The sequence below is a fragment of the Dendrobates tinctorius genome, unplaced genomic scaffold, assembly GCF_039654945.1.
Source record: "Dendrobates tinctorius isolate UK_male_01 unplaced genomic scaffold, ASM3965494v1 ptg000177l, whole genome shotgun sequence".
Classification (NCBI taxonomy): Eukaryota; Metazoa; Chordata; class Amphibia; order Anura; family Dendrobatidae; genus Dendrobates; species Dendrobates tinctorius.
Genome location: NW_027361844.1, coordinates 9972207 through 9994614, shown reverse-complemented (window position 1 = coordinate 9994614; position 22408 = coordinate 9972207). Strand labels below are relative to the sequence as shown.

General features: G+C 43.7%; 1 protein-coding gene across 4 annotated transcripts in view; it reads right to left on the bottom strand.

Moving 5' to 3' along the window:
- VPS8 (VPS8 subunit of CORVET complex) overlaps window positions 1-22408 on the bottom strand; it is a 313830-nt gene that overhangs the window by 88416 nt on the left and 203006 nt on the right. For all 4 annotated transcript variants that reach the window (XM_073551536.1, XM_073551537.1, XM_073551539.1 and 1 more), the window contains 2 exons: window positions 17974-18063; window positions 6406-6452 (listed from right to left, as the gene is read on the bottom strand). In XM_073551536.1, coding sequence (XP_073407637.1) covers window positions 6406-6452; window positions 17974-18063 — 137 coding nt within the window. The remainder of the gene's footprint in view (window positions 1-6405; window positions 6453-17973; window positions 18064-22408) is intronic.

Sequence of the window (22408 nt, the reverse complement as noted above, 5' to 3'; positions counted from 1 at the left end):
CATGTGTTAGTTCTAGTGCTACGAGACAAAACTATATATACTCTTTACACAACGCTTATTCAGAAGTACATTTATGCCCATGAGTGAAGACACTGATTGCCGCTTGATATAGAAAAGACATTGTTGTATTGACCTCTCAGGCTAAGTGCACACGTACCGGAACTCTCGCGAAAATTACCGCGAGAATTCCGGAATTCCAGTCCGCGGGAAAATCGCATTTTAAATTCCCGCGATTTTCCCGCGGAAAAACTAGCACTTTGCAAGCGTATTTAGCTTGCAAAATGCTAGCGTTTTCCAAGCGATCTGTAGCATCGCTTGAAGAACTGATTGACAGGTTGGTCACACTCATCAAACACAGTGTTTGACGAGTGTGACCAACTTTTTACTACTGAGGCTGCCTATGCGGCATCAGTAGTAAAAGATAAAATGTAAAAAAAAATTAAAAAACGGTGTTATTCTCACCCTCCGACGTCCCGCGCATCCGTTCCCAGTAATCCTTTGCGAAAATGCCCGCGATGACGTCAGTTCTCGCGGGATCGCGACGTCTCGCGGTCATTCACGATGACGTCGCGCGAATGACCGTGAGACTTCGCAATCCCGCGAGAACGGACGCCATCGCGAGCATTTTCGCAAAGGACTACTGGGACCGGGAGCGTGGACAGAAGCAGGAAGACTGCGCGGGACGCCGGAGGGTGAGAATAACAATATTTTTTATTTTAAATTCTATTTTTTACAGGGATATGGTACCCAAAGCACGGAGGACAGTCTCCTCTCCTCCGGACCGTGGGTACCATTCGCAATTGTTCTGCTTACTTTCCGCATGTTGTGCACAGCCACATGCGGGAAGTAAGCGGAACAATGCATTCCTATGGGTGCGGGATCGCCGCGATTCCGCAAATTTATGAGCATGCTGCGGTTTTTACCGCGAAGCGATTCCGCCGCAGTAAAAACCGCAGCATTAGAACAGCATTGCGGAATCCCATAGGAAAGCATGGGATGCTTATTTTTCGCGTTTTCGCGGCAAAATCACGCAGTTAAAACCGCCGCAGAAACGCGAAAAAAACGCCACGTGTGAACTCAGCCTAAGACGGCATCTATTTTATGTGCAGCAGATTACAGAAAAGTTCAGTTCATGTTGTATTTCAGTCAGGTCATAAATGTCTGATAAATTAATACACATTTCAGCAGTTCTGTCGAAAATTTATGTAGGTTCACCATATCATGCAGGACCTACACAACAAAATATAATTAGTTATTTCTGGGCCTAGTCTCCATCCGATAACATTACATACAGTTTAAAAAGCTGTAGCTTTTCTCAGCACCTGGATAATCCTTTGTCTTAAACAGTTATTTTCAGAATTTTTTTTTCACACACCACAATAAATGGTTATTGTTAATATACTGACTTAGCCCAAGATAACATTTCTTTTTATGTACCTTTGTCTTTTCACATCTCTATGCCCCTCTGTGCATCCAGCTTCACAAAGCCGAATGGGAAGGACTACAGTATTCTTATCTGCTAAAACTACATTTCCCAGCAGCACTTGCTTCTCTTCAGTGCTGCAGGCCCCTCCCCTGTGTGCTCCTGCCAAGCTTCATCTTTCTGAGTTATCAAGCTACTCTAAGTGTAGAATTCACCTTATGCTTCTGTGCACACTCTGCTCCTGCACAGTGACCAGCCTGATTTTATTTTCTGCCATTACATCAGTATAGCTGGCAGTGTGGTTTTACATCATTAGCAGGATCAAGCAGAGCTCAACTCTCCTGCACGTCTTCACAACAGCAATGTAGAGTAGTGTGTTGTGAGTTCATTTTCCCCTTCACTACTGAGGCCCGAGGAACTCCCTCTTCTGGTGAAGAAAGGTAGTGAGCCTGATTGTCAAACACCTGGGGCTGATGAGGACTGGCTGAGTGGAGTTAATGACTGGATATAAGGCTGCCGACGCCCTTCTGGCCTGCGGGTGATTTCTCTGTGGACTTCTAGGAAACCAGTCTGATTCCTGCTCATCTAAAGCTAAGATTTCTGCTTTGCCTTTTTGCATTAGTGTTTTGTTTTCCTTGCTTTTCTGGATTCTGCCATTCCCTGCTGGGGTGAGCTGAATCTCCTTTTGCCTGTTGCTCTGTCTTCAGAATATTCCTGAGTACTGACATAACTTTTTTGAAGCCTAGCGTCTTCAGGGCCTTTTTTACTGTCAGTTTGTTGGCTCTTATTTTCATAGGGTTTTTCACGGATTGCAGACAGCAGCCTTCCTGTCCTTTCCTATCTAAGCTAGCGTGGGCCCCATCTTCGCTCAGTCTATCTTTCTGTCTGTGTTTTGTTCTTTCTTCTTGCTTCACCGTCATTATATGTGGGGGGCTGCCTTTTGCTTTGGGGTCTGCTCTGGGGCAGTTTAGATTTCCCTTTCTGTCTTTAGGCTATGTAGTCCTCCGGCTGTGATCGGGGGGCCTAGGGCATCGTAGGAGCCCCCCACGGCTACTGCTAGTTGTGTTGATAGGTTCAGGGGTCTGCAATCCGATAGCTGCCAACTTCTCTGGTTTTCTGGACTTAGCTAGCATTTCTATTTTTGCCTCCTACGGTGACTCAATCATAACAGTAGTGTATGTGTATTGCACTTGACAGATTAATTTTGTGAAACAGCAAATGTGCTCTGTCGATGCACATGACAGAAAATACTCCTGTCAGAGTGGCATTTGCAGTGGACTAACAGAAGCAAACAAATACAGCTCAACTAATCTCTGCCCATGTAAACAGCCCCATGCTGCAATATATCACTCCTTTCAGTCGCTTTATACAGAGCACAATACTGCAGTACATCTCTCCTCTTAGCTCCTCTGTAGGCAACCCCATCCTGCCGTATAAATTTTTTCAGCCCCTCTATAAACAGCCCATCCTGCAGTATACTACTCCTCTCAGCCCCTGTAAATAGAGATCCTTCCTGCAGTATATATGTCCTCCGAGCCCCATGTATTCAACCCCATCATGCAGTACATCACTCCTCTTAGTTACCGGAACAAAAACACACCAACTGGTATGAGTGCTGCACTGTAATGAAAGAGTCTCTGCCCCTGTGGCATCATGAAGCTCCACCAGACATCACCAAGAGAAGAGTCCAGCTATTCCCTGTGCATGATCGACCATGAGCACTCAAATAACTAAAGGACGGTTCCAATGGCAACACTAGAGAATAAATAAAGCATGGAGGAACATCCTTGGGGGGGGGGGGGGTGATATATGCACAATGGAGCAGATTTAAAAAAGGAGTAATACTGGCACATATGTATAAATGTGTGTACAGTATTATACAACCACATTGTGACTTGGGGAATAACGTTTTAAGCTGCCCATAACCATGTGATGGCCATCATCAGACTCCATCAATCACAAGAACAAAGCAACTCTAACATCATTTTGGCTCACTTCCATAACAGTGGTGCTTTGATCCTTTTGTAAAAAGAAATGCAATACAGCGCCATACAATTGGATAGAGCAAAGTCGGAACTCCCAGTGGCTAACACGGCACTTCGATGTTCAGAGAAATACGATAAAAAAAGCAACAGTGCCTAACAAGATCCTTCATTGGGCAGTGGTCCCAGCAGTTGTCTCCATACAATCAGTAAGATAAATAGATATATATACAGTTGTGGTCAAAAGTTTACATACCAAGGCAGAATTTTTGCTTTCTTGGCCTTTTTTCAGAGAATATGAATGACAACACCAAAATGTTTTCTCCACTCATGGTTAGTGGTTGGGTGAAGCCATTGATTGTCAAACTACTGTGTTTTCTCTTTTTAAATCATAATGACAATCCAAAACATCCAAACGAACATGATCAAAAGTTTACATACCCTGGTGACTTTGGCCTGATAACATGCACAGAAGTTGACACAAATGGGTTTGACTGGCTACTAAAGGTAACATCCTCACCTGTGACCTGTTTGCTTGTAATCAGTGTGTGTGTGCATAAAAGCTGAGTGAGTTTCTGGGATCCAGACAGACTCTTGCATCTTTCATCCAGCCACTGACATTTCTGGATTGTGAGTCATGGGGAAAGCAAAAGAATTGTCAACGGATCTACGGGCAAGGTAGTTGAGCTGTATAAAACAGGAAAGGGATACAAAAAGATATCCAAAGAATTGATAATGCCAGTCAGCAGCATTCAAACTGATTAACAAATGGAAAATCAGGGGCTCTGTAAAAACAAACCAACGGTCAGATAGACCAACAAGATAGACCAACTTAGACATTCCAACATGACAATGATCCAAAACACAAGGCTAAGTCGACCTGGCTACAGCAGAACAAAGTGAAGATTCAGGAGTGGCCATCTCAGTCTCCTGACCTCAATATCATTGAGCCACTCTGGGGAGATCTCAAGTGCACAGTTCATGCTAGAAGAGTGGGCAGCTTTACCATCTGAGAAAATAAAGAACCTCATCCACAACTACCACAAAAGACTTCAAGCTGTCATTGATGTTAGAGGGGAAATACATGGTATTAAGAAATTGGATATGTGAACTTTTGATCAGGGTCATTTGGATGTTTTGTGCTGTCATTATGATTTAAAAAGAGAAAACACAGTAGTTTAACAATAAATGGCTTCACCCAACCACTAACCATGAGTGGAGAAAAGGTTTTGTTTTAACATTCATATTCTGTGAAAAAAAGGGCAAGAAAGGAAAAATTCTGCAGGGGTATGTAAACCTTTGAGCACAACTGTATCATATATATATATATATATATATATATATATATATATATATATACACACACACACACACACACACACACACACACACACACACTCACTGGCCACTTTATTAGGTACACCATGCTAGTAAGGGGTTGGACCCCTTTTGCCTTCAGAACTGCCTCAATTCTTCGTGGCAGAGATTCAACAAGGTGCTGGAAGCATTCCTCAGAGATTTTGGACCATATTGACATGATGGCATCACACAGTTGGCGCAGATTTGTCGGCTGCACATCCCTGATGCGAATCTCCCGTTCCACCACATCCCAAAGATGCTCTATTGGATTGAGATCTGGTGACTGAGGAGGCCATATGAGTACAGTAAACTCATTGTCATGTTCAAGAAACCAATCTGAGATGATTCGAGCTTTATGACATGGCGCATTATCCTGCTGAAAGTAGCCATCAGATGTTGGGTACATTGTGGTCATAAAGGGATGGACATGGTCAGCAACAATACTCAGGTAGGCTGTGGCGTTGCAACGATGCTCAATTGGTACCAAGGGGCCCAAAGAGTGCCCAGAAAAAATTCCCCACACCATGACACCACCACCACCAGCCTGAACCGTTGATACAAGGCAGGATGGATCCATGCTTTCATGTTGTTTACGCCAAATTCTGACCCTACCATCCGAATGTCGCAGCAGAAATCGAGACTCATCAGACCAGGCAACGTTTTTCCAATCTTCTACTGTCCAATTTCGATGAGCTTGTGCAAATTGTAGCCTCAGTTTCCTGTTCTTAGCTGAGAGGAGTGGTACCCAGTGTGGTCTTCTGCTGCTGTAGCCCATCTGCCTCAAAGTTCGACGCACTGTGCGTTCAGAGATGCTCTTCTGCCTACCTTGGTTGTAACGGGTGGCAATTTGAGTCACTGTTGCCTTTCTATCAGCTCGAACCAGTCTGCCCATTCTCCTCTGACCTCTGGCATCAACATGGCATTTCCGGCCACAGAACTGCCGCTCACTGGATTTTTTTTCTTTTTCGGACCATTCTCTGTAAACCCTAGAGATGGTTGTGCGTGAAAATCCCAGTAGATCAGCAGTTTCTGAAATTCTCAGACCAGCCCTTCTGGCACCAACAATCATGCCACGTTCAAAGGCACTCAAATCACCTTTCTTCCCCATACTGATGCTCGGTTTGAACTGCAGGAGATTGTCTTGACCATGTCTACATGCCTAAATGCACTGAGTTGCCGCCATGTGATTGGCTGATTAGAAATTAAGTCTTAACACACAGTTGGACAGGTGTACCTAATAAAGTGGCCAGTGAGTGTGTGTGTATATATATATATATATATATATATATATATATATATATATATATATATAGAGATGGAGAAAGAAAGATATTAGCCAACCTCACAATGGGAACATCCCTCTAATGATTTACTGTAAATGTTTTATACCGTCACAAAAATGTTTATTTCCCTGACATTGCATGCCAGGACCCAGCTTCTATGGGAACGCTGTAATTTTCATAGTTGCGTTAGAAATGCAGGGAGAAAAAAAAGAAAGTAGGAAAAAAAAAAAAAAAAAAAAAAAAGGGTCCCAGTGGGGAGACATTTATGGCATATTCCATTTATTGCCATAAATGTCTTATGTGGGAACACCCTATAAAGCATGCATGGTTACAGACAATAGAGACAAAGAATACAAACCTTGGATCGAGAAGGCTTCTAAGAAACTGGAAAAGCAAAAATGAATCCTGCAATAAGAACAACACTGTGTAAGTCTCACAAGTATGGATATTATCTGATAAAACAAAATAGTGGGGTTTCCTGGCCAAAGAAAAAAAAACTGACAGAAGTAGAGCAACTTTACTCATATCTCTTTTCTTCAAACTTTGCATCTGAGGTTCATTTTGTACACGGGTCATAAGTCCAGAACACTGCATCACACCCTGCTCCCCCATGTCCGTATGCCTGGTGATCATATGATTTGCCCTACTGCTAATAATTACTATTGGACAATATGGTGGCCCAGTGGTTAGTACTGTTGCTTTTGCAGCACTGGGGTCCTGGGTACAAATCTCACCGAAGACTACGTCTGCAAGGACTTTGTACTGTATGTTCTCCCATTATTTGCATGGGTTTTCTTCCAGACGCATAAAACATGTGAATCCTCACATCGTGCACACTATAGGTTGTCAGGATTGTCAGGTGTCGGCAGTCATCTGACCACAAATATAAGATATGCATACTCAAAACCACATTCTAGACTAGATGGGAACAGCCTCACTCAATGCAAGTGAATTGATCAAGGCCAGAAAAAGACTAGTCAGAATGTGGCCAGAAGTATACAAATCATATACTCAGTCACATGATTGCCGGCACTGGAGAATTCACAAGTCTGCAGAAACAGAGTGACTGATAATCTGTAGTTTAAGACCAAACAACCTGACTAAACAACTACCAAGCAGCAAACGAGCTCTGGCACTAAAGCCCCCTTCACACATAGCAAGATCGCTAGCGATATCGCTAAAGCGTCACCAATTTTGTGACGCAACAGCGATCTCGCTACATGTGACACGTACCTGCGACACGGCCCCCCCTGCTGGATATCGCTGATGGCGCGCGAACATCCTGGGCCATTTTCTTCTCACTGGCGCCGACTAGCGACGCATGGACGCAGGCGGAATTCGCCATCATCGCTGCGTCTGACAGGCAAGTAACGACCGCTGACGGCCTGCTGCGTCGCTGGTGAGATCTGCCTGTTTGGCAGCTCACTAATGACCGTTTAGTGATGCGACCCGGTCAGGATCGCTGGTGCATCGGTAAATGTAACGGGACCTTAAGATCAGCACAAAAACTGTGTGCCGGGAGTTTCCTGGCATGGGAGTTTCCATGAACGAGTAGCTGCATGTAGGACATCATTCACACAATGCAGTCCTGTCAAGCACACCGCCAGTTGACTCTGGAGCAGTGGAAACGTGTTCTGTGTAGTGAGGAATCACACTTCTCTATTTGTTAGTCCATTACATGAGTCTGGGTTTGGCAAATGCCAGGAGAACATTACCTGCCTGACTCCATTGTGCTAATCCATGAAGCTTTGTGGAGAAGGAATAATGCTATGAAGTTGTTTTGTAGGGCAGGGTTCCCCAACTCCAGTCCTCAAGGCTCACCAACAGATCATGTTTTCAGGATTTCCTTAGTATTGCTCAGGTGATAATTGCTTCACCTCTGCAATACAAAGGAAATCCTGAAAACATGATTTGTTGGTGGGCCTTGAGGACTGGAGTTGGGGAACCCTGTTGTAGGGGGTGGCCTCAGCCCTATAGTTCCAATGAAGGGAAATCTTAGAGCTTCAGCAAACCAAGTTTTTTTGGACCATTGTAGGTTTCCAACTGTGGGAACAGCTTGGGGAGGCCTTTTATGTCCAGTGAAAGGCATGGTTGTTGAACTTTGATGACCCCCACAAAGCACTGACGACTAGAGTTGAGCGAAGCAGGTCGGCCAGATTCATAAGTTGCCGACTTATGCCAAAGTCGGGTTTCCCGACTGAAACCCAACCATAGCGTGAAGTCGGCCATGCGGTCGGATTTCCGAGAATGCTTGCAGGTGCCTTTTTTCAGCCAATGAGCAAGGACGTACACTGTGGGCAACAAAATGACATGTGCAGCGTCCACCACCATCGTAGAGAAGGGCATTGCAGTGATTGGCTTCCTTTGGGGGGAGTCATAGTGCCTATAAAAGCCCTGACCGCCAACCTCCATTTTACTTCTGCCAATCTTAACAGTAGGGAGAAGTTGCTGTTTATCAGTAGGGAGAGAGTTAGGACTGTAAAGATATAAGAAGTTCTTATGTGCTTGTGCTAATAGCAATTGGGCTGTACAGTTAGTGTGCAGTGACAGGGGAGGATTTTCTTGTGTGCAGCAGCGCTGGTCATTAGGCTGCCTGATAGCTGTGTGTACACTGCTGTGCAGACTGCTTTTTACACAGCACTCATACTTTTATTCTTTTTTTCTGCACAGTTACCGACCGTTCATTTTTTCCCACACCGTATAGAGCTGTACGCTCCTCACACTACCGTGTACCGGCTGGTATCACAGACAAATACATGCTGTGTGTGACTCCGGAAAAATGTGGAGATTTAAATTTTCCCCTACACCGTTTACAGCTGTACGCTCCTCATACAGTATTGTATATCTGCTGTTTGTATTACGGTCAAATACATACTGCGTGAGCGTCTGTGTGTGACTCTGGAAATATATACAGAGATTTACATTTTTCCCTACACCGTATACACCTGTACGCTCCTCATACAGTGCCGTATATCTGCTGTTTGCATTACGGTCAAATCCATACTGCGTGAGCGTCTGTGTGTGACTCCAGAAATATATACGGAGATTTAAATTTTTCCCTACACCGTATACAGCTGTAACGCTCCTCATACAGTACCATATATCTGATGGTATTTTTGGTACATTTTCCCCAAACATGAGGAAGTATGGTGGAAGAGGCCGCGGACGTGGGTGCGGGGGGCCAGCTGGTACTGATGGTGGTGTATCTGCTGGTAGTGCCAAAAGCATAGTAGCACCTAAGGCAGGAGGTGTTGAGCCTGCGTCATCATCTGGCTCCAGAAGGCCTGGAAGGCTCCCTTTTCTGGGAGTAGGTAAACCGCTTTTAAAGCCAGAACATCAGGAACTGGTTTTGGCTTACATTGCCAAAACAGCCTCCAGCTCTATCGCCTCCTCTTCTGAAGTTTCAAAAACTGCAAGCACTGAGTCGTCAGTGCAGGCTCCTGGTCAGGAACACCACCTTTCCTTGTGTCCTTCACCCCCACCAAAAGTGAAGGATGCAGCAGGCCACACTTCAGATTACTCCCTGGAGCTCTTTTCACATACCATGCCTAAGTTATCAAGTGAAATCCCCAGTTCAAGATGAATATGACATGGAGTGCACTGATGCACAGCCAGTGCTATATGATTCTAATGGTACATTCACCCAGAGCACTGCATTGCCCTCAGTCTACGGAGCCAGATTCTGACCCTGATGAAACTCAGGCGCCCCTTCCCGCATACTATACCACCTTACACGGTGACACAGAGGAAGGTGCAGATGAAATTGAAGAGGAGGTGATGGATGACCCAGTTGTTGACCCGGATTGGCATCTATTGGGGGAAGAGGGTGTCGCTGGCAATAGGTCAGAAGAGGAGGAGGATCTGCAGCAGGCATGGACATTGCAGTTGCGGTTATCTGGCAGGCCCGTAGCAGTCCGAAAATGTGTTAAAAAAACAAAAAAAAAAAGTTGCAGGACAGCTTGGCCAGATGGTCAAATTAGCAAAGTGTGCAAGGCCTGAAATTTTTTCCCATAGTAGGAAGAGTACAGGGTGGCATTTTTTTTACCAAAATCCTATAGATGAGGTAAATGTTATCTGTAAGAAGTGTGGAAAGACCTTTAGCAGAGGGAAAAATCTCCGAAATTTGAATACCAGTTGCATGCTTAGACATGTAAACACCATGCACTTGCAATCGTGGACGGACTACAAAACCTCAGGTAGCACACATGCACCTGCTCCGACTGAAGGTAGCCAGCAACGCTGCATCGCTTCCCCCACTGTAAGCCCACCGGTTAGCACACCACCAGCAAGAAATGTTGAGGTGTCGTCGCAAGGACAAAGCAGTCAGGGAATCACAATGTATTTCCAACGAAAGACTGCATCTAGGCCATCACCACCACAATCACCAACCCCCTCTCAGTCCGCCATGTCCACCGCTAGTTCCACCATATGCAGCTCTCAAGTCCAGCTCACCCTAGCAGAGACTGAGTAGGACAAGAAAGTACTCATCCTCTCATCCGCGTACACTGGCTTTGAACGCCTACATTGCCAAACTGATCTCATTAGAGATGATGCCCGTCCGTTTGCTTGAAAGCGCAGCGTTCCAAGAGCTCATGGCCTACGCTGTCCCATGCTATGACCTACCCAGTCGGCACTTTTCTCGAAAAGCCATCCCTGCCCTCCACCTGCATGTGAAAGACTGCATTGTCCATGTACTCAAACAATCAGTTAGTGGAAAGGTGCACCTCACAACAGATGCATGGGCTAGTAGGCATGACCAGGACCCGTTACGTGTCCATCACTGTGCACTGGGAGAATGTGGTGGATGCAGGGTCCACAGAGGACAGCAGCGGTGGGACAGTGCTGCCTAGCCCACGGTATAGGCAACAGTTGGCTGTAGGCGTTCGACCCTCCGCCTCCTCCTCCAGAAGCGAAAGCTCGTCGACAGAGCGCAGTCACACGAGCACTCCTTCCGCAGCTGCCAGTGTTGCACACGATGTGTCCCACTGTCGAACAGGTAGTGGTAAGCGTCAGCAGGCTGTTTTAAAGATGATGTCTTTGGGCGACGACACCACGGAGGTACTGGCCGACTACTTGCAGCGAGAGTCATGGCTGGGCAGTCTACATCTTGAGCCAGGTAAGGTAGTCAGTGATAACGGACGTAATTTTGTGACAGCCATAGCCCTGGCAAAACTCAGACACATACGTTGCCTGGCTCACACCTTGAACCTGGTGGTGCAGTGCTTCATAAATAAATTATCCGGAGTTACCAGCCCTGCTCCCTAAGGTGCGAAGACTGTGCTTGCACATCCGTCACTTGCCCGTAGACTCCAGTCGTATGCAGAGGCTGCAGCGATCACTCCACCTCCCCAAGCACCGCCTAATCATAGACATTGCAACAAGGTGGAACTCCACTATGCACATGGTTGAGAGGCTGTGTGAACAGAGGCAGGCTGTAATGCATTTGTGGGAGGATACATGGGCAGGCCGTTTGAGGGCAGACATCGAGTTGTCGGGTGTGCAGTGGTCAAAGCTGAAACACCTCTGTAAAGTCCTTCAGTGTTTTGAGGAATGCACACGGCTGGTAAGCACAGACGATGCCATCATAAGCATGAGCATCCCACTTATGCGTCTGCTCATGCAAACTTTGACGCACATTAGGGATCAGGCGTCTGCTGCGGGGGAGGAGGAGGGAAGCCTTGATGACAGTCAGGCATTGTCTGCTCAGGGAACTGTCCTGGACGAGGTGGAGGAAGAAGAGGAGAAAGAGGAGGAGGAGAAGAGGGATGATTATTTTGGAGAGGAGGATGCTTCTCAGGGGGCAAGAGAATATGTTGGCTTGCCAAGGTCAGGTACAGGGTTTGTGCGTGACTGGAGGGATGTGGATTTCGCAGAAAGTGCTCCTCCACCCACCACTGGCAGTGCATCATTGACACCTGGAACATTTGCCCACATGTGTGATTATCTCTTGCGGATCCTAAAAAGAGACCCCCGCATTGCCAAAATTATGAAGGATGATGACTACTGATTGGCTAGCATCCTCGATCCACGCTATAAAGGCAAATTACAGAACATCATGCCACATGAGAACCTAGAGCTAATATTGGCGAACAAACAAGCAACTCTGGTAAACCGTTTGTTAGAGGCATTTCCAGCACACAGCAGCGGTGAAGGTACTACCACGAGCCGTACTGGGCAACATGGAAGAGGTGTTCATGGTGCACACAGCCAAAGTGGCGTTGGAGACAGGGGTTTCATGACCATGTTGTGGACCGATTTCTCGAGTACCGCTCACACGACTGGTAATACTGAATCGATTGCAACAGACAGGAGACAGAAGTTGTCAACTATGGTTCAAAATTACCTCTCCTCCCCTATCGATGTTCTCCCTCACAGTTCATTCCCCTTTGACTATTGGGCCTGTAAACTGGACAATATGCCTTACATGAGCTCGCTTGCCCTGCTGCTAGTGTGCTATCAGAAAGAGTCTTCAGTGCTGCTGGATCAATCATGACAGAAAGAAGCACCCGGCTGTCGACCCAAAATGTAGGTGATCTCACCTTCATTAAAATGAACCATGCCTGGATTTTAAAGGATTTTGTACCACCTTCCCCTGATGACACATAGGTTGCCAGCAAAATGGCTCGCTTTGTCCTCCTCTTCCTCAGACTTCTCCAATTCCTCCTTTTGCAGCTGCTGAACGTCCTGCCTACACCTCAACATATGCCAGTTTTTCCACCTCCCTAACTGTGCTGTACCCCCCCCCCCACAACCTTAGCCAAATAACCCCCAGTTTTCAATGCGTTACTATTATAAAGTAAATTAAGGTTCACAAGCTTAAGTAATAAGAATTGATGTCATTGCCATTGAAATGGGCACTGTAGGTGTGTTTACTGTCCTCCACTCACTGCCGACTTTTATTCCCCATTGACTTGCATTGGGGGTCGGGTTTCGGTCGGAACTCCAACTTTTGCCGATAGTCGGCCGATTTTGTTCGACTCGACTTTTGGTAAAGTCGGGTGGTCCGAAACCCGACTCGACACTCCCGGAGGCAAAGTCGCTCATCTCTACTGACGACTTTAACCCCATCAAATACTTTTGGGATACAATGGAGATTGTGTGACAGGCTTTTTCTTCCAACACAAGTGGCTCAAAAATGCTTATCTGGATGTAAAAAAATCCTGAAAAAGACAAGCTCTAAAATATTAAATACACACAAAGAATAGAGGCCGTTATGTATTTTCTAAAATAAATTTTAATATATATGATCTTAGACAAAACCTAAGCATGAAACATCAAAACAATAATATTAATAAAGAGAATAATGGACACAGGTATAAAGCACACTGTCCCTAGAACAGTATTTCATGGATGGGGAGGCTCAATGGAAAGCAGCAAATAGAATAAATTAAAGTGCCAGTGCTTGTAAGGTTTATACCCAGTACATATGTTTCCCAGTGATCATATTGTAAGTAAAACCAATACTGAATAGCCAAATAATTTCAACAAAAAGTAACATGATCTATCATTAATAGAGAAATATCTATCACTATAAGGAAACACGTTAAAGGGAACCGGTCAGTTTTGACTGATATAAGTTACGGCCATCACCTTTCAGGGCTTATACAAAAAATTCTATAATGCTGTATATTTGCCCCCAACCTGACCTGGAAGAGAAGAAAAATAACTTATTATATTCACCTGCGGGGCTGTCCCGTCCGAGGGGTGTCGCAGGTCTTGGCCTGGCGCATCATATCTTCTTGCTGTGCCGTCCTCCTGCTTGCTTCGTGTGGATGACGAGTCCCTGCATCAGGCTCAGCCACAAAGACTCCTCTGCACCGCAGCTCCTGAGCAGGCGTACTTCTCTGTCCTGTTGAGGGCAGAGAAAAGTACTGCAATGCGCAGGCGCCAGGAAAGGTCAAAGAGCCCTCGCACCTGCACACTGCAGTTCTTTGCTCTGCCCTCAACAGGGTAGAGAAGTACGCCTGCTCAGGAGCACGATGCCTGGGAGCCTGTGTGGATGATGCACACAGAGCAAGCAGGAGGGCAGCATCGCAAGAAGATGGGAGGTGCCAGACCAATGCCTGCAACACTCCTCGGACCGGACCGCGGGTGAGTATAATAAAAGCTATTTTTCTTCTCTTACAGGTCGGGTTGGGGGCAGATATACACAATTATAGAATGCTGTTTATCAGTCCTGAAAGGTGATGGCCGTAACTTATATCGGCCAAAACTGGTGACAGGTTCCCTTTAAGGATAATGAAGTTCCATTAGGTCTTACCCATACTTGCCACTCAGGACAGTGTGCCAGCAGCCCCAACACGCGTTTCGCGTGGGCTTCCTCAGGCAGCTGACACTTACAAGCACTGACACTTTAATTTATTCTATTTGTTGCTTTCCATTGAGCCTCCCCATCCATGAAATACTGTTCTAGGGACAGTGTGCTTTACACCTGTGTCCACTATTCTCTATTATTTTGAGGTTTCATGCTTAGGCCGTTATGCATTTTCTAAAATAAACTTTGATATATATGATCTTGGACAAAACCTCTCTGTGTGTGTATTTAATATAAATGGAGTATCCTTTACTACTTTGGCTTTTTTACCACTAGGCATAGGGCCTTACTACAATATTATTAATTATGTGCTTAGAATTTTGTTGATAAGCTTTAAAATCTTGTAGAAAGCCTTCTTAGAAGCTGTTTTACCTACAAAAGTCCAACTCCATAATAACTCCCATAGATATAAAATGGGATGTCAAAAAAGCTCCTGTAGAGGTCATGTGTAGGTGTGCTAATACTTTTGTCCATAGAGTTTATTTAATTTGTTTCTAGGAATGAAAATACTGATGATCTCACATCTTCACTACTCTGGATTCCATGTCACCTATCTGCACAGAAATTGAGAGGAACTATTTTTTGCCAGTTGCAAGTGGGGGGAGGATACTTATTTCTACTTAAAGTCTACCCCATTTGCATAGACTAGGAGCAGCAGCAAGGAGGATGCAGGGAAGTAATCCTAAAAGTCAATATCGATCTTTAAGCCTTGACTCATGACTTGGGATAAAACCCAAACCAGAATCTCAATTTTCAGACATGTTTTGTGGTTTTGCCCCTCCTCAGTGCAAAGGAAGAGATCCAATTTGGTTAGAGGAGATGCCTCTGACTGGAGTGTAAGGGGTAACCTTTCTCCTTGTGGAAAGTGACATGTCCGACCTGCAAGGTAAGGAGACAAAGGGCTACCACTGAAAGTTCTGCTTCTCCCTACTTTCCAAACCTTCCCACACATTGTACTATTTAATGTATATCCTTCTTTCAAAAATGTCAAGAAGAATTGCAAGAGGTTTTTTTTTTAAATTTGTTTTGGCCGTATAATAGTGGATGAGAGGGTTAAAACCACAGTGACTTCTATACATGTAAACCCAGACAACAAGGCCCTTTATGGTTCTTAGTTTTCCATAAATGAAAAATAGTAACATGCCTTATGTATACTTCCGACAAAGCAGCCTCTAGAAAAGTGTGAAAGAAGCTGGCTCAGGGCTGGCAAAGACTGATGACCACCAAAAGCAAGGTTTGGAGACAAGTGATTGAAAGGTTTCCTGTGGTGAAGGTCAGGATGATGGAAGCCTGTCTTTGTTGAGAATGTGCTAATGAAGTCATTAAGTGTCTGCCAGCAGAGATGATTCAATTGATGCGGTGAGGGGTGCAGGAGAGTAGACAGGAAGCTGAGGCTCGTAAATACATCTCCCTGCTTTCATCTTTCATCAAACGCAAGGCAGAATATGCTGGGAACGCTTTGCAATCAGTGCTAGTTACAACATAGTCAAATGTCCAATTCTCAAGATATTTCATAGAAAGATGCAAATTCTTAACACCTTACTGGTCCAAAAAAAATGTGCAAGAATATTTTTGTTATGATTTTCAATTTATTTTTGTATCAGAGGTAGCGTTTAAAGGGAACCTCCTCCATGTCCTCCACCCCAGCAGGATTCTCCTTACTCATTTAGCCCTGTATAACAGTTATCTGTACAAATGAGGTTTTTAAAAAGAGAGAAAAAAAAGAAAAAAACATTTATAAAAGGTCCTTGTTTCCTATGCTAATGAGGACTTTCACTAGTCGATGGGAAGTTCATTGCCCCAGACTAGTCAGCCCTCTTTCCATGTTATTGCTCCCCTGTGGGCGTGATAACATAGTTTGGAAGAGCTCCTACCAATCGGGCGCATGCGTGCTGCTCATTTCGTCAGCGTCACTGCATCTCTTAAACAAAGTGTACACTTCCTGGCTTCAGGGATGCGCACTGCGTATGACCAGAAGCCATCTTCTGAACTTCTGGACATGCGCAGTGTGCGCCTCTGAAGCTGGGAAGCACACACCTGGCTTCAGAGACGTAGTGACTGCCGTAATGTGCAGAATGAATGTGCAAGATTTGCAGCGGATGGTGATGACAGCTCCTGCAAATTATGTTATCACGCCCATATGGGTGTGATAGCATGAAAAGAGGGCTCACTAGTCTGAGGCATCCAGCGCCCCACAGACTAGTCAAAGCCATCATTAGCAATAGCATAAAAGGGACAAGAAAAATGCTTTTTTTTAAACATCATTTGTGCAGAAAAATGTTATACAGGGCTGGTTAGGAAGGGAATTTACTGATTCATAAGTGAATGCAGCTGGGTTGGAGGCCATAGAAGACTGAACAGGTTCCCTTTAAGGGTTTATATTGGAACAGATATTAGGGATCAGAGTATGTCTTGCCCTGCTCAGCTTCACTAATATTGTCTCAAGCAACCCATTTAACGCTTAATATATGAGATAATTTCCAAATTGGGTGACTCGGCTTATACTTCTTTATATTCATAAACTGTATAGCACCCGGGATGCTAATACATATTGGGGACGCTGGTGCTAAAATTTGTGGTCTTATTCTGCTAATATATATTAGCATCCCGGGTGCTATACATTTTATAAATATAAATGAGCAGAAATACTATATAGAATAACTGCAGACAGTAGAGACAGATTAGGGACAAAACGTTTTATACCCTTTATATATACCGTACTTTATTTTAATCGAAATAAAAGTTAAATTTTATGGTCTTCTAGTGAGGGTTTATTTGGGGTTCTCCCCAATTTGGAAATATTATATATATACATATATATCCATCCAAAGACCATCTTAGTTTCTCCACTATTTTTTGCTATGGAATATATGAGGGTTCAGGTTTTGTTGGTTTACTAATATTTTCTTATATAAGAGACTAAAGCCAGCCATACACAACAGATTGTTGTTGGCCAAACAATGCTTTGATCGATCATTCAGCCGGCACACATGTCAGCCGACTCATACACAGGAGCACTAGCTCAGCAGAGCGCTTGTGTTCTCCACTGGAAAGCCACTGACCGACACGTTGGTGGGCGGCTTATCTCCAGGATAACAAAGCAATTGGCAGTCTGAAATCGGACATGCGCGATTTACATCTCCCCAACCATAAGTTACCTGGCATCCTCATACACAGAGTTAGCTACACGTGTCCTCGAAGGTGGGTTTAGCTAACATTAGAATAGGTATGAGGGCACTGAGGCTCCATTTACACCGGCAGATTTATGCACACAATGAGCGACAATTTACTATATACAAGCTGATTAGAGCTCGTTTAAAAACCTGTTAACACAGGTAAATAGATATGGCATTCATTATATTGGCAGGATGTTTGTGGCTTTGGAGAGATTTTCTGCTGGTGATTTTTAGGTCTACATAAATGATCCCATCATCTGACGAATGAGCAATTTGCTGGCTCATCGACACGTTTACACGGGCCATTGGTTGGGAATGAGTGCACTCATTACTTGTTCGCAGACCATCAACCTGTGTACAAGAGCCTTGTATGTGTCACTATGAGTGTGACAATGTGATCACAGCAACTAACGTTTTCCAATAATTCCCAAAATACCTTTAGCTTTCCAATGATCTCGTCCAGTTGGTCACTAAAGTGGGTACAGACCAAATCAGCCGCTTTGCTTGGGCTCAGTGTAAGCAGTTCCTAATGAGGAAAAATACGAAAAAAAAAACTATCGTAAGATGAAATATCTGCTGTGAAAAAAGAACCTGTACCTATCAAGAGGAAGACATGGAAGATGGAGCTGGATAGTTCATTAATTGGGTGGGAACACTGCACCTTTCTCATAAGAGTTGGGACCACTCATATGCTCAGAAAAAGACAAATCCAAACATATCTCGACTTGCTTTTTCACTTAGGGAAAAGTTTCAGTTTGCTGTTCTAGTGCTGTATTAAATACCCACCCCAGGCAGAGTTGCTTATTGGCACTTCCCATGGCATCCAGCACCAGAGACAAGTCACACCCTAGAACCACCCAGCTGTGGCCGTACTGACCAATGCACTGTATTACATTCCGCTCTTATTCTGCCCCTTCTGGAGTTGAGGGAGCAATGAAGAATGCACAATGTTGCCACTAGCCTCCGGTCAGACATTTTATTAAAGTCCTTCTCAGTGGGAGGTGGCGCTCCAAAGTTACAATAGTATAAGCTGTAAGATTACTGAAACATGTACCTTCATGATAAAAACGACCCAGCTTCACGGTAATGAATATAACACGCTCAGAATCACTACAAGGCGGTGCAACGTTTATTGACCATTTCCTTGTTCCACTTATTGAAGCTTTCAAGCTCAGTATTCAAGTTATTGGGAAACAAACTTGTAGAAATATACAATGAGGTCATGCTTGTGGGACGGAATTCAAACTTCATATTTGATAGATGCAGGTCCCACCTTCAAGACTCATCTAAAAAAATATGAGGGTCCCTCATCTTGTCAGTGGAGAGGTGATCATCCATCAGTGGCTACCTCCATTGATTTATAGGGGAGTTCAAAAGAGAGTGTAAGAACAATTGACTGTCAGTACATGAAACTATGGTGGAACAGAAATACAAACTATATCTCCCAGAATGCACTGCGTACAACGGTAAAAAAGGCGAATAATTATAAATGAGCATACACCATACATCAAACCAGTGCATGACGGCTCAATACCATCCCTACTTGCCCGATGTCACATATAACGTTCCACACATTCAACCACAGAAGATCATCAGAAGCAAAAGAGAACATTAGAGTTGGTATTAACGTGACTCTGGGTGACATTGGCCAAGCTTTTGGAAAGTTAAAGTATTGAACTTCAACTCATGTTGAGGTGTTCTGCTGGACTAACAACTAGAAGTTGATTTTGGGTCTTGAAAAACCTCTGCGAAATGGTCCTCAATACTCCAAGAAAATCCTAGGATATCGGATGTTTGCACTAGGGAAATCACAGACAAAAATGGTTCGAGTACAATAAAGCAAAATATGGTATTCAATGACATCAAACAACCCCTTATGATTAAAAAAAGCAGGCTGCTAACACTGCTAAATAGTGCAAACCAATGACCATGAATGACTCGTGAATTATTACAGTCTTGACTTTTCACATATACACTGTGTTCCAAATTATTATGCAAATGATATTTTTCTATGATTTTCCTAAATAGTCGGTACAAATGACAGTCAGTCTAATAAAAGTCATCACCTGTTAGATTATACATCGAATTTTATTGAAGAAACCTCCCAATGATAACAGTATAATCTCCAAAATGAATAAAAACTCAAATTGCACTGTTTCAAATTATTTGGCACAGTAGAATTTCTAAACATTTGATATGTTTTAAAGAACTGAAAATGCTCATTTGTGGAATTTGCAGCATTAGGAGGTCACATTCACTGAACAAAAAAAGCTATTTAACTCCAAAACATCCTAACAGGCCAAGTTATATGTTAACATAGGAACCCTGCTTTGAAATCACCTTCACAATTCTTGCATCCATTGAACTTGGAAGTTTTTGGAGAGTTTCTGCTTGTATTTCTTTACATGGAGTCAGAATAGCCTCCCAGAGCTGCTGGTTTGATGTGAACTGCCTCCCACCCTCATAGATCTTTTGCTTGATGATACTCCAAAGGTTCTCTACAGGGTTGAGGTCAGGGGAAGATGGTGGCCACACCATGAGTTTATCTCCTTTTATGCCCACAGCAGTCAATGACTCAGAGGTATTCTTTGCAGCATGAGATGGTGCTTTGTCATGCATGAAAATGATTTTGCTCCTGAAGGCACATTTCTGCTTTTTATACCATGGAAGACAGCTGTCAGTCAGAAACTCGATATACTTTGCAGAGGTAATTTTCACACCTTCAGGAAAGAGCCCTACCAGCTGTTTCCCCATGATTCCGGCCCAAAACATGACTCCTCCACCTCCTTGCTGATGTCGCAGCCTTGTTGGGACATGGTGGCCATCCACCAACCATCCACTACTCCATCCATCTGGACCATCCAGGGTTGCTCGACACTCATCAGTAAACAAGACTGTATGAAAATTAGTCTTCATGTATGTCTGGGCCCACTGCAACCATTTCTGCTTGTGAACACTGTTTAGGGGTGGCTGAATAGTAGGTTTATGCACCACAGCAAGCCTTTGAAGGATCCTACATCTTGAAGTTCGAGGGACTCCAGAGGCACTAGCAGCTTTAAATATCTGTTTGCTGGTTTGTAATAGCTTTTTAGCAGCCGCTCTCTTAATCCGATGAACTTGCCTGGCAGAAACCTTCCTCATTCTGCCTTTATCAGCACAAACATGTCTGTGCTCAGAATCAACCACAAATCCCTTAACAGTACGATGATCACGTTTAAATTTTTGGGAAATATCTAATGTTTTCATCTCTTGACCAAGGCATTGCACTATTTGATGCTTTTCAGCAGCAGAGAGATCCTTTTTCTTTCCTAAATTCTTTGAAACCTGTGCCCTGCTTAATAATGTGGAACATCATTCTTAAGTAGTTTTCCATTAATTGGGCTCACCTGGTAAACTAATTATTACAGGTGTTTGAGATTGATTTCGGTGATCCAAAGAGCCCTGATACACAATACCATCTATGAGTTTATTTGAAAAACAAAAAATTACATCTTTATGACACTTAAATCCAATTTGCATAATAATTTGGAACACAGTGTAGAAAAACGGGGTTGTACAGAACTCCACGAGGCTCTTGCCATAGAAAAAAGTGATGCATGCTACAGCGGGCTGCCAATAACCCATTTTATTTCCTCATTTATCGTTTTACTTTGAAGATAGATTTATTTCAGCATCACAAGAAATGTATTGCATTTGATCTTTCTTTATGTAGAGAGGGAAAATGACCATTTTACAACAGAAGAACCACGACAGGTGGAAAATAAAGGGGATTACAAAGACAATTTAGTTTAGAATAAAGTCGCATTTACATAAAGTATCGTCATAAATATCAATAGCCGGCGCACTTTACCTTTGCAGAAGTTCTGCTTATTTATCTCAGACTTGCAGAAAAGAGATTCCCTAATAAATATATGTATATTATATACACACACATAAAATTCCTTTAAAATATGAGCTGCGTATGTGCCAAGTATGATGCTTGTCAATCTAACCTGCTGTGTCTGTGCATGGGCACAAACACTCACTAGATAAAAAAAAAAAAAATTACGTTAGAGCGCAAGCGCCAGAATGTTCATAAAATTAAAGTGCTGACTGCGCACAGTCTACCGCATGAACGTTCTAGCGCTTGCGCTGTACCATCATCTTTAGATCTAGCGAGGGTGGATTGACGAGCATTATACTTGGCGCATGCGCAGCTCATAGTTTGAAACAAATTTTATGCACAATTTACACCCCCTGAAAGCTAACAAAAATGGCGGACGCTGTGACGCACGTCCCCACAGCCGGTAACTAAATTCTCAATTATATACAACAGACAAAATTCTCACATTACCCGAGGAAGAGAAACACCGGTGGTGATAAGCGTGGGGTACGCCATGGTTTTTTTGCCTGTCTGTATGGCCTCTGTTTCTCACTGGTGTAGCCAGGTTTGACTTTAGTCAGAGACTACTGGATTGTTTGCTTCAGGAGGTTTGTCCACATATATCCCTGTTAACAGCATCTCTTTTAGATCCGTAATGTGAGTTTTTTTATTGTATTTTAAATAGAGCATTATTTGTATATTTTTTAGCCTTACTGCATTCCAATGCGGTTTAGAATTTCAGGGTTTGATGCATTGAGGTGGAAATATACACATAGTTACTAACAAGTAATATTGTTGCTTGATTTTATGGGCGCAGAGACACTGGATATGATGAAATGATTGCATATTTTGGCATATTGAACTACATGTGCATGTTTGCCCATTTCATGCAAGTTTACAATTCGAGGATAATATTACTTGACTCAAGGCAAAGGAGGTTAGACATCGTCTCTTATAAGCATGTTGGGATTTATGCATTTAGCAATTTTTTGTAGTTTTTTATATTTCA